The following is a 12,717-nucleotide window of genomic DNA, read 5'->3' on the forward strand; positions in this document are numbered from 1 at the left end:
GAGTGGGTTTATTTTCATCCTTGATATCTAGCACGTGGTGGGCCCTTTCATATTAGAAGTAATAGTCTTCACTTGTAGGATATTTTCTCAACTTATTTCATTGCTGGGGATTGAACCCAGGCCCTCATGATGCCAAACACATGCTCTACCACTGAGCTATACTCCCACCCCACTCCTATTTTCTATCTCTGTATTGGGTCTATTATTTTGGAGATTTTCTCAACTTTATCATCCAAACCTTTTAAATAGTTTTTCATTTCTGCCGTCATGTTTTTAACTCCCCAAAGTTTGTTCTTGTTTTGTTTATTCCCCTTTTGTAGCATCTGTTCTGGTTTTATGGATATGTCATATTTCCAATACATTAATAATTTGTGTCCTTGCTAAATTTTCATCTTTCTGCATAGTCTGTTTCTTCCAAGTTGCTTCTTTTGTGAGTCACCATCCTTCATCTTGAGGCTGTCCATAGATTTCTGGTAATCTCTGGCTCCATTTGTGTTGCTAGACAGAGCATTTACAGTGGTACTCCCAAAAGCTAATTAGAAATATCAATTGCATTCTTATATGCTAGAACAGTTAGAGGCTAAAAAAAGGTAGGATATGTTCTACTGAATACAACTATAGTATTTAAAATTGTGATATGGGCACAAAGATAAATAAATAGATTAATAGAAGAGAGTGGAAAGACCCAGCAAAGGTATATAAATATTTGTGTGTGTATATACATATAAACAAAATATATGTATTTGTATTTGTACATATATCTGTATATATTTTTCCAAGCATAATAAGTGAAATTAGTCTCCTGATTCATACCACACAGAAAGATAAATTCTAGGTGAATTAAAAAACTTAAATATAAAAGACAAAACTACAGATCTTCCTCAACTTACAACGGGGTTATGTCCCAGTAAACACATCATAAGTTGAAAATGCATTTAATAACCTAACCCAACAAAAATCATAGTTTAACTCAGCCTACCTTATACATAACACATTATCCTACAGTTGAGCAAAATCATCTAACACAAAGCATATTTTATAATAAAGTGTAGAATATCTCATGTAATTTATTGGATACTGTATTGAAAATGAAAAACAGAACGGTTGTTTACCCTCATGATGCTGTGACTGACGGGGAGCTGCAATTTGCTGTCTCTGCTCAGCATCACAAGAGTTAGCACACTGTGTGTCGCTAGCCTGGGAAAAGACCAAAATTCAAAATTCAAAGTAGAGTTTCTGCTGAACACCTATCACTTTTGCACCACTGTAAAGTTGAAAATCTATAAGTCAAACCATCATAAACTGAGGATTGTCTGTGTATGTTTTGAGACACATATTTTTGTGATATGCCTTTAGAAAAATCCCTTGTCATTTTAGTGGGGTTTCCAGAGGGAACAGAAGAAAATGCACTTGTAAGATCTCCTACTCTAAGCCATAGTGCTAAAAACTTTTTTAATGAGAAAAAAATCCAATAATTAAAAAAATTGAAGTATAGTTGGTTATAGCCAACTACCTGACACTAATATTGAACAGCATAATGATTCAGTATTTTCACAGATTATATTCCATTATGGGTTATTATAAGATAATGGGTATGATTCTCTGTGCCATACAGTAAAAATCCTTGTTGTTTATCTATTTTATACATAATAGTTTGTATCTGTTAATCTCATCCCCTAATTTGTCTCTCCTCTCATCTTGCTCCCCTTTGGTAACCACAAGTTTGTTTTCTGTCTGAGTCTGTTTGGACTCTGTTTTGTGTATACATTCTTGTGTGTTATTTTTTAGATTCCATATATAAGTGATCTCATATAGTATTTGTCTTTTTCTGACTTATTCCACTAAGCATAATATTATCTAGGTCCACCCAGGTTGCTATAAATGGCAATATTTCACTTTTTAATGGCTGAGTAATATTCCATCACACACACACACACCCTTTTTTCCTCCCTCTTCTCCTTTCAATACAGACATCTTCTTAACCTAGTTGTTGATGGACATTTAAGTTGCTTCCATGTCTTGGCTATTGTAAATAGTGCTGCTATCAACATTGGGGTGCATGTATCTTCTCAAGTTAGTATTTTCTTTTTATTCTGGCTATATGTAGCCAGGAGTGGAATTTGCTGGATATGATTGTTCTATTTTTAGTTTTTTAAAAAACTTCCATAGTGGCTGCACCAATTTACGTTCCCACCAAGTGTACAAGAGTTCCCCTTTTTTCCATATCCTCTCCAACATTTAATTGTAGACTTTTCGACAGCCATTCTGACAGGTGTGAAGTGATATCTCATTGTGGTACTGACTTGCATTTCTCTAATAATTAGCAATGTTAGGTATCTCTTCATGAGCCTGTTAGCTATCTGTATGTCTTGACCTTGGGAAAATGTCTACTTAAGTCTTCTACTCATTGTTGATTGGATTTGTTTTTATATTGAGTTGTATGAATTGTTCACGTACTTTGGATATTAACACCTTGTTAGTCGCATCATTTGCAAATATTTTCCCCCAGTCTTTGTCTTTTCGTTTTGTTGATGGTTTCCTTTCCTGTGCAAAAGCTTTTAAGTTTAATTAGGTCACATTTGTTTATTTTTGCTTTTATTTCTTTTGCTTTGGGAGACTGATCCAAGAAAATATTGCTACAATTTATGTCAAAAAGTGTTTTGCCTATGTTCTCTTCTGGGAGTTTTACAGTTTCATGTCTTACATTTAGGTCTCTAAACCATTTTGAGTTTATTTTTGTATCTGGTGTGAGGGAGTGCTCTAATTTCACTGTTTTACAGGTGGCTGTCCAGCTTTTCCAGCACCACTTGTTGAAGAGACCAATTATGTTTTGCTTGTTATATTTTCTCTAACATATACAAAAAATAAAAATAAAAACATAGCCAGTAAAGGAAGAAATATTTACCCATGTAATTCCTCAAAATATCTCATGAACCATCCAATCATAGTGATGTCACACCTAGGGAAGCAGTTATTTCCCTATACCTCCAAACATGCTTTTTTTTTTTTTTTTTTTAAATCTGATGCAGCCCCATGCAGAAATTTCCCTGAAATTATCAGTAGTTATATCCTTACAAGGAAAATCATTTTCTACAGGTACCTTACCCCAGTCAAAACCAGGTTTTGGAAGTGGAACAAAAAATTAAGTAATAATTTTTTGTGGGCCTATTTAATTTAGGAAGCCCTTGATGGTACAAGAAAGTGGGACAGCCTTGACAAAACCAAGACTAAAGAATTAGCATAAATAAAGGTTTTATTGATCAGTTTGGGTGAGTGACATACTGACATACCCCCAATTCACTGTTCCACACACCCAAGGCCCCAAGGTGCCAGGAGGAGAACTACAAGCCCCACTGATGTGAGCAAAGGGCGGGAGGTGAAAGAACCTAAAGGCCTCTGAGGGTTAAGAAGGCTACCGGGACCGGAACCAACGTCCTAGGAATAAATCCAGGATGGAATAGGCATCATCCAGGGATGGAGGTGTTGGTGATTCTGGATCTAAGGAAGAAAGTGATATACACAGTCTAAATGAGAGACTGGGCAGAGGCAAAGGAGAGGAGTAATATTAAAAGGTAGGAAAGTATGGGTTTCCCATTCCCAAGGAGTTAAGAGATGGACCCCCTTTGACTCATACTCTTCACTTACCATCTCTAGGACTGCCACCTGCTTCTTGATGGGTTACTGTGGTCTCTTTTCGGCCCTCACTGTCCACCACAGTCCGGCGCTCCTCTACTGTCTAAAAGGAGAAGCCCCCAGCATATCCCTAACATCACTAAAGGTGAGTTCACTGGTTTCTTTACGCAGGTTGACCTTTCCAGGGTATTCTCTGGCCATGGTTCCCTTCACACCTCTCTCCCAACTCACCCCATCTGGCTTAGTGATCTTTGTCACAGAGATGCTCTTGAAATAGGATTTGGGCTGGGGCTGCAGAACTGGGCCAAGGCCCTCCTGGGAAACCTGGGAATCAAGATCTAGAAGGGCAGAGAGAGGAAACAAGAAAGATGGAGTCCAGGGGAAAGATGGGGACAAGTGTGGCAGGAAGAAATTTAAGGGAGGGAGAACAAAGGGCTGGTAAACGTTCTCTCCCTCCAGACTCACCATTGTCCTCTCTGGCTCGAGAATCAGGGGTCACAGGCCACATGTCATCAAACTGTAGAAGAAGCCAAAGTAGGTGAAATGACACCTTCCAATCTGAAACTTGGAGGAGTCACAGAACCCAAACTATTCCCTAGTTCCAGAACTACTTTTTCTCAGAAGTAATCCCAGTCAGGATAGCTTTACTTACTCACCCCTTCCTCTTCTCTGTTTTATGTATCCTTCTCTCAAAAAGCATCCCTGAACTGATACTTTTCTGTCCTCCCACAACAGCCCTGCCTTGTCCAATTACTTGGACCAGTAATTTTTTTTTTTTTTAAAGAAAAAAGCAGCACTCCCATTTCCCCCTGAAAGAAAATCCTACAAGAAGCTTAATACAGAAAACAGATTAATACACTAAGGGGAGGGCCTAGGAGTCCAACCCTGTTGGATTCCAGTCTTTGCAGCCAGTTTCTTCCACAGGCTTTCACTTTGGGCCCAGATGTACTCACCCTATGAAAAGGTCTCTGGGATCCCCAGTCTGGTGCTGGTTTGGGGGGTTCAGTTCTTTTATCACTCTCCAAGCCCCCATGAAAGATCCTGGGCTGGTGACTATCTGGATATTTAAGCATTGAGTCCCGAAGCGTCTGTCCTTGCTGTCTCTCACCCAGTGTCTCTGACTCAGGACCTGGAAGTTCTGCAGAAAGGTGGCAGATGATGCTAAGGGTGGGAAAGGACTTGGGCCCTTTTATATCTCCTTGAAATCATCAGTTCTTTCACACTTCCCACCCCCCACCCCCCACCTACTCTCTGCAGGCTCATTTTTTCTCCCACAGACTCAGCAGAAACCATAGGTTCTCCCCCAGAAGCATCCACACACCAGGAGGGCGGGAAGGCAATGTCCAGGCCCCCATCTCGCTGAAGATGTTATTGAAATCCCGTACTAGGTCATCAAAGCCAAAATTATCGTGGAAACGCATCCCTCCTCCTGGGCTGAAGCTGAAGCCGAAGCCAAATTCCTCGGGAGGCTGGGGACCCTCAAACCTCGAGCTCCCACGGCTCCACGTGGCTCCTTCTTCTTCCTCTTCCTCATCATCTTCATCATCATCGCGAGTCATCCCTCCAAAAAAGGGATCTCTGTGGCTGGGGGTAGAGGCAGATTGGCCACCAAGATTTCAGCACTACTTAAACCATAAAATCAGTTAATGGGTGACGAACTGGGACAACAGCAGGGATCTGGGAATCTGAAGTGAGGGTTAGAGGGCTGGCCATAAGTTTCTGTTTTGTTTTTACCAAAGTCAGTCCTCACCTCGCGGGTCCCCCAAACAAGGGCTCCTCCCCTTGGCTTTTCAGTGTTCCCCAGCCCCTCCCCTCTCTCCCCTCCCCTCTCTCCCAAGGTCCTGTTCACTCGCTCATTGTCCTCTTCCCCAGGGCCCCATTGTCTTCCCCACCCGGGCCCCTGTTGCATCACCCCAGATTGGAGAAAGGCTTAAGCGGCTGTTTTTCCTCCTCTTAACGACCGCCTTGGTTACTGTCGCGGGATGAGTGCTCAATGTTGTGCCTTCTGTCCTCTCAGCAAGAGTTGAAGGAAGTGGGGAAAAGGATGTTTTTCCAAAAATAGGGTGTCAGGGGTCAAGTTCCCCTCAGAAGATCCACCCCCCCCCGTCTGACCCGGACCCGCTCTCACCTCCGAGAACCAGAAAAGCCGAAAAAGCCCCGAAAAAGGTCAAAAAGGCTCATTCCCGTAGTGGGACTCGAACCTTCGAAACCCTGTCGATGCCCACCCACACCTGGGGGCAGCTGTTGGAAATAAGAGCGAAGCGTCAGACTACGCTGCCGGAAAGCAAGCCTGTGATCGTACACTGTCGTAAAACGACCCGTAAAAGGGCCATGGGGGGCGGGGCGGACGGTCCTCTCAAATGCGAAAGGCTTTTTTACCGAACCTGTTTCCTGTGAGGGGAGTGGGCGTACTAAGTTTTCATTTTCCAATAGTCACCTGCCTCCTAAGCTGATTCTCTTTCCTGCCGACCAACCCGGTCCAATAGGGAGTTTCGAAGGTTTGACGCCGGACGGCACCGGACGCAGCCGCTAGAGGGCAGCCCACCCGCACAAACGGACCAGACCGAGGACCTCCCTCACCGCCGACTCTCCACACCCACGGGCAAGTGTTCCATTTGAAGCCACCTTGCCCCTTGCTCGGTCCAGTTTGCTTCTTGACTGAGCCAGTTACGTGTAATATTATGAGAGATGGACAAGACGTATTAAGCTCCTTCTAGTATTATTGACTTCCCCAGGGAAAAATACACAGGAACGCATGGACTTAACGCCATCTCTCCAGCTACTAGAGTTTATCATAACCATAAAGGATTCTTTTAATTCTTCGAGGCTAGCTCTGCAGCCAACAGGATAAAGAGGTCAAAGGAAATCTAGCTTAGAGTCTCATGACGGAAGAATTGGGGCCATAATTATTCCCTTTTTCCTATCGTTGACTTTGAAAGCCTCTCCTTTCCCGCCCCGCCGCCCCCCAACCCCCACCGCCCCCCAATCCACGCCAGCCTCGCTCTAGACTCCTTTTCAAGGGGTAATTAGCTATGTGAAATGAAAGCACTCAAGAAGCAAGAACTCCTCCTTAAGTTCTAACAGCCCAACAGTGCATGTTGCCCTCATTTTTTCCAGTTCATTTGCCTGGATCCATCTAAATAAAACTTTGATTCTACAAAGCCATTTCTTTCAGTTCCTACGTAATTTTCTCCCTTTCCACCCAGTACCTGCTATACCATTCCCTCCATTGCCTAAAATCTGCTGTAGATCTAGAGGAAATGAAGATCTGTAGTGATTCTTTCTAGCACCAGGCTGTGAAATTCTTAGGGAAGAAGAGAAGGGAATCCCCTCAAGGGCAAGACAGTAGCACATTAAGGTCAGAGGAGTTCTTAAAGGGAGAAGATTTCATTTTATTCCACTGCCTTCGGGGCCTGCTAGGGAAGGCCCAGTTGGTACAGTAATATTTATTCACCAAGCTGGTCATCGACGAGACTGAGGAGATCCTAGACGAAGCAAGAATGGGCAGAGGCTGAAGGTAGAGGTTTTCTTTTTATATATACAAGACACAGTAATCCATTAAATTTGAGGACACAGTACAAAAAAAAAACACTTCAACTAATTCATCTGACAATGCTGTTCATATTCATGACGCCATTTTTTGTTGTTGTTGTTTTGTTTCCTAATAATAAAGGAGGAGACTTAGGGCTGTTGGGCTGATATATATTTGGGGGTCCCCCCTCCTCACCTCCCCCACACACCACCAGGGTGAACAGGAGAAGGAAGGGCAGGGCCCACAGCAAAGTTTCATAATCTTGAATGCAAGGGGGGAGGAGGAGAGGAAAGGAAGAAGAAAAAAAAGAAAATACAAATCCTATAATACATACAACAGAGTGGGGATGGTATGGGAATGGGACAGACATGAAGCTGAGGCATGGGGTGGGCCGCTGGGGGTGGGGGGCAGCGGAACCCCCCCCCCCCACATTCCTTTCTCTCTTTGATGCTGTTTCCATAGTTGCCAGGCTGAGAAGCCCTCTCGGAAGATGGGACCGGGAGAAGAGGGTCAGGGCCTCAGTTGGCCCCCCAGCTGTAGCTGTTGTAGGCAGACTTGTTGGTCTGGGGCTTCTGCGGGATGGAGCTGGTCTGGCTACGTTGCCCGCTGCCCGTCTGCAGGGGAATGGGAGGATGAATGGGGAGGAAAAAGATGTCTAGTTAGTGGGACAAATTTGTGACATCTTCAGGTGGAGATTTGGAAATTGTCATACTCTCCCATTCCCCTTGCTTAGAAACTACTCTAAAGCTTACTCTGAAGCTTTCAACCGTAGGAAATTTGGTTTATATAGCAGCTGGAGCACCTCTGACAAGTTAAAAAGCACTTTCAAACTTTAAATAAGGGAAAGATGAAAAGAGGGCAAGATACCATTAGAGACAAGATAGTGAATCAATTCCGTTCATTTTCAATTCCACCTTCTCCCCAACCCCAAAATCCACCCTCCCCTGCTCTGAGGAGAGGCTACTCTACAGTTATGGCCTCTTGGAGATGAGAGATCACAAGGTGGTTTCACTTTCACTGATCCCCAGGAATGCCTCAATTTGGACAGCTGTCTTTGAGAGCAAGGAAGCCCTTACTCCAGCTCCCCAGCCACCTATGAGGAGAGGAGGAAAGGTCACTTGCACCACCCCATGGCTCCCCACCCCTACCACACATCACATGTGAGCCCATTTCAGGCAAGGTAGGAGGCAGTCTGAGGCCCCAGGCTCCAGATGCTGCCCCAAGAATCCTTTCCATTCCGGTAACCAAGTGTTTCCAGAGTTGGGGAAGGGTAGAAAGAAAAAGAGGGCACTGAGGAGGGGAGGACAAGAGAGGAATGGGAGGCCAGAGAGCTCAGCAAGGTGTTTGTGTTTGTGTATCCCGATTTGTGACCGTGCAATCTTTTCAAGTTCCCTGAGGCTGTGGAGGTGAAATGGGGACTGAAAAGGAGTGGATTCAAGCATATCATCATTCAGTTTCATTACCTGCTCCTCCTGCTGGCGCTGGCAACAGAGAATCATCTGCAAATATGGTAGCTGAGGCAGAACCAGGATATATGGAAAATAAAGGGACAAACTTTGACAATAGAACTCCACCATTAGAAGGGAAAGCTATAATGTCAGGGAAGGGGTAGGCTGGGAGAGGTAAGAGGGGAGGTGTGACCCAGGTCTGATGGGATGAGGACAGCTGTGCTATGGGAGGAGGTGGAGGAGAAAGGCACCAAAGGAACTGGGCAAAAAAGCTTTCAATCTGGCCCCTTCTCGGACATCTCCTTTGCAGGCTGCTCCTGTTATGTGCGCTTGTGTCTGTATGTGCTGTGTGCCCATGGCTGGCGCTGGGGAGGATTGGGTGAAGGTGCTGGTGAGGAAGGGTAAGAAAAGGAAAGGGGAGGTAGTTTTAGGGGACAGGAAGGAAGACGAAGGGAAGGGAGAGAGGGGAAGGGCTATTACCTGGCCATCCTGCTGCAGGTGATGGTGAAGGATCTGGGAGTGCGGCTGCTGATGGGGGGTCAGAATGTGCATAAAGGGGGCAGGTGGGTAGGCAGCAGCTGTGGCCGGATTGATGGGCCCCCCACTTCCTAGGGCTGAAGGCAAGTTGAAGGAGGCAGCAGGAGTACCGGAATGAAAACCTTGTTTCTCAAAGGACTGCTATCCAGGAGAATGGGAGGAGAGAGAGTAAAAGGGATCAGCAAACTAATCCTTGGAATTTCTGAACCCAAGATCCCCAACCCTCAGAAAGCAGTATATGGTGTCATAGAAGGCACACTGCACCTGAACTCAGATATTCAGGTCTCAGTCTCAGTTCTACCCTTAGATAGCTGTGTGATCCTGAGACAATTACTCAATCTCTCAGCCTCAGTTTTCTCATACCTAATCAGGGATGCTACTGACCTGTCAGTTGGAAGGACCAAATGAGAGGATGGATGTGAAAGCACTTTGTAAAATCTAACATCACTCATGAACATAGTGAAATCTGCTGACTACTCTTAGCACAAATCAGGATCCCCCTGGAGTTGGGTAGAAATTAGAATTCCTTAGGTATTTCAAAAGAAATGAATACACACTGAGGTATCTTGAGTGTTAAAGGTCTCGGCCATGAAACACTCCAACATAACTCCTCATAATTTATGTCAAACTTTTAATTATTTATGGGGGGAAGCGGGGAGAACATAATATAAATCTGTGGATAATTCAGATGCCTCACTTTAGTTATGGGATTGTGTCCTTTCCCACTCTGTTACATACTTACAAACAATGGAATAAACTAGCCTCCCTCAGTTCCATATTTGTTCTCTTTTCTTTTTCTAGTAGGATGGGTTTCCTGACACCTCTCTTTGGGTTGTTCTTGTTCACTGTGCTTCTATCATTGCAGCTCCATCGCCTCTATGTCCATCTCTCTTTGCCACTTCTATCCAGAGCCAGGCACCTACCTGGGTTTTGGAGTACACAGAACCCGAGATATCTGGCACGCCTGTGTTACTGGAGGTGACTGATACACCTGGGGGAGGAGGAAACAGACAGGAGGATTAGCTGGGCTGGCTGCCTGGCCCATCCCTGGGGGGAGACGATGTGTGCAGCCTTTCTAGCTATACCACTGCAAGGGAATTTTGGTGTTTTTCCAGCTTCAGGTCAGTCCTGAGGGATAAGAGCTCATGAAAGAAAGGGGCTCCCTAAGGGTTCTCTTGCTTTTTCCAGGTGTGTACTACCTGCGTGAGTGAGGTGCATTGTTTTTGGAGGGACTAGGGATTATAGACAAACTTCACTAGCATATGGTTTCAAAACACTTCTGTGCCATTTCAAATCAATCCATCCAAACTCCACTCAGTCCTGCAGTCCGGCTCCTGAATGGGTTCAAAATCCACGCCTCAAAAAAAAAACAAAAAACCACACCTCCACAGCATAAGGTAAGTACCAGAGGAGCAGCGCAGCTCAACCCCCAAGAGCACCTTCATTCTCGGAGACTCAGGTTACTTAGTCCAGCTTCCCCAGAGTCTTGGCGCTTCTAGGCTATAGACTTAAAGACTTTAAAGAGCTGGCACAAAGGTGAAATTCCATTTGTGCAATTTAAGCATGGGGAGAAGAGAGGGATAAGGAAGGTAGATGGGGTAAGTTATCTCCTACAGCCTAGGTGGAACACAAAATCTAACTGTCATTCTAGCTTAAAACTTCAGCTTTTCCATGAGATAAAAGCTCTAATCCATACTCCAGCAACTTGCAAGTTTCTTGCTAAAAAACTCCCTACCACCACTACAACTTTTAAGTAAACCAGAGTAGTATGATCCCTCATTTTAATTTCTACTCCTTAAAGTGAAATACACATATTGTACCTCCTGGGCTATGGGGCAATAAGCCAAGGATAGGAAAAAGCCATCAGGTAAAATAGCCCAGCATCTTACTAGAGAAATTTTCTCTATGCAAACATTTGAGGAAAAGTCACTGAAATTTAACTAGGAATTTAAAGCATGCTTTTTAAAGATCTGTTAGTTCTCATGAAGTGAGATAAAAATGAAACCTCAGAAACTTTGTATTTCAATCTATGTCTTTAGATCCTTCTCTTCTGCTGTTAGGAGCACTTTGATGAAAGAGGTTTTGTTTTTCTGTTTTTTTTTCTTTTTAGAAGCACTATAGTAAACTGACCAAATCACAAATGAGGAATCCTCCATTTACCTGCAGTTTAACAGCAATCTCCCTTCAAACGCCAGGACCCAAATCCTCCCAATGCCTAGACAAAAGCAGCCTTCAAACGTTAAGCCCACTTTGGACAACCACTATAGAATCTTCCCAGTAAAAGTGGCATCTTAACCTGGAAAGACACTCCCACATCACAAGCTGAGATAGTTCCAGGGGGAGCAAACACCAGCTAGGAAAAGAACAGAACTACAGAAACCAAGCATGAGAAAATACTTTTCCATCTCCAAAGTATCAACTCTACATTTCAAAGGCACTGAAGGAAAAGGGACAATACAGGAACTAATAGGGTAATTTTTTTTCTTCCCTTTTCAACCCTCAGGTGCCCATTTGGCAACTCACTGGTAATTCGTGTAACTTTAAGAACAGGAGCTCATTTATGGAAAAGGCTAAGCTAATGATGTTTGTGTGGAAGGGTTTGAGAGTAAGGTGTAATAGGATATATATACAACAGTTCTGAGGAAAACCCAAAGACAGTGATCTTTACTGCAAAGGCTCAAACATCTTGCTGACAGCCCCTCGTCATCCCATACAGGATGGGAGAAATGGCTGATTCTCAAGTTGGGTGGTAGGGAGGAATTTAGTTCCAATGTGCCCCTGCCTGGTCTCATTCTTTCCACAGGCTAGACTAGCTAGCAACCAGCTTCAAGTTTAGAGGTCTTAATTGGGCTATTGGTTGAAAACAACTGGAAATGCAGGAAAAAAGGATACTTTGTGTAGTATCCCTCATAGCCTCTGTCTAAGTATCTGAGACCCTAAAGAACAAAGGGCTTTGCTTTCCCTATCTATATTCACCAGTAATTAGAAAGCTTCTCAGACTACAGTTTTCTTGCTTTTCTTCCAACAGTCAACACCCTGTTTATCCCTCACTCCCAAGCAGTGATCACACTAACACAATGTGGACAGCAGGGAGGAAAAACAAGAACCGATCTCTCCCAGCACGGCAGCCCCTGGGAAAGTTGGATACGCTCACAGGACAAAATTACTCCAGAGGGCTGGCAACAAATACAAAGAAAGTGAAGTATCTGATAATCAAGGATGGCGTTCCCACTGTCCAAGTTAACTCTATCAGCGAAGGGCTGATGGTGTACCAGTTGGACTGAGTGGAGATGAGAATTTCCATAGTCAAGGAGATGTCTAACCAAACCTCTCCCACACATTCTTAATCTACACTCACAAGTGCAGAACGACTAATTATCCACAATCCCTGAAAAGCTGTCAAGGGACTAAGAACAACGTTCCAGGCCAGCGCAGTCTCCGCAGCCCGAGTCGTCAACCAGCCAGTCACTGAGGACGTTATCAGAGCTCAGTCAGTCACCTGGCCTTTGGGAACCAAGTGTGGAAATTAAGCCTTGAAAGGTACTTCCCTAACAACAGCTCTGAACA

The 12,717-nt window shown here is 44.1% G+C and overlaps 2 protein-coding genes across 25 annotated transcripts in view; both read right to left on the reverse strand.

The window, feature by feature from the left end:
- Positions 1-3,235: 3,235 nt before the first annotated feature.
- HAX1 (HCLS1 associated protein X-1) lies at positions 3,236-5,921 on the reverse strand. Of its 3 annotated transcripts, none has more exons than XM_014552862.2 (8): positions 5,762-5,921; positions 5,546-5,638; positions 4,955-5,217; positions 4,587-4,771; positions 4,099-4,150; positions 3,865-3,971; positions 3,646-3,736; positions 3,236-3,498 (listed from the first exon to the last, which is right to left on the reverse strand). In XM_014552862.2, exons 3-8 carry the CDS (start codon positions 5,190-5,192, stop codon positions 3,413-3,415), a joined length of 759 nt encoding a protein of 252 aa, XP_014408348.1. In that variant the 5' UTR covers positions 5,193-5,217; positions 5,546-5,638; positions 5,762-5,921; the 3' UTR covers positions 3,236-3,412. The 3 variants fall into 3 exon arrangements, with proteins under 3 accessions (XP_014408348.1, XP_032320081.1, XP_006177282.1); XM_032464190.1 differs by having other exon boundaries at positions 4,955-5,255; XM_006177220.3 differs by lacking the exon at positions 5,546-5,638 and having other exon boundaries at positions 5,762-5,919.
- Positions 5,922-7,004: 1,083 nt separating this feature from the next.
- Positions 7,005-12,717, reverse strand: part of UBAP2L (ubiquitin associated protein 2 like) — a 38,033-nt gene continuing 32,320 nt past the window's right edge. For 3 of the 22 annotated variants that reach the window (XM_032464180.1, XM_032464171.1, XM_032464167.1), the window contains 4 exons: positions 10,074-10,141; positions 9,094-9,291; positions 8,629-8,679; positions 7,005-7,118 (listed from right to left, as the gene is read on the reverse strand). In XM_032464180.1, the coding sequence (XP_032320071.1) occupies positions 7,080-7,118; positions 8,629-8,679; positions 9,094-9,291; positions 10,074-10,141 (356 nt within the window). In that variant the 3' untranslated portion in view covers positions 7,005-7,079. Of the gene's footprint in view, positions 7,119-7,145; positions 7,780-8,046; positions 8,259-8,628; positions 8,680-9,093; positions 9,292-10,073; positions 10,142-12,717 lie in introns of those variants that run through there. The other 19 variants (XM_032464172.1, XM_032464168.1, XM_032464163.1 and 16 more) reach the window with 9 other exon arrangements.

The sequence above is a fragment of the Camelus ferus genome, chromosome 21, assembly GCF_009834535.1.
Source record: "Camelus ferus isolate YT-003-E chromosome 21, BCGSAC_Cfer_1.0, whole genome shotgun sequence".
Lineage (NCBI taxonomy): Eukaryota > Metazoa > Chordata > Mammalia > Artiodactyla > Camelidae > Camelus > Camelus ferus.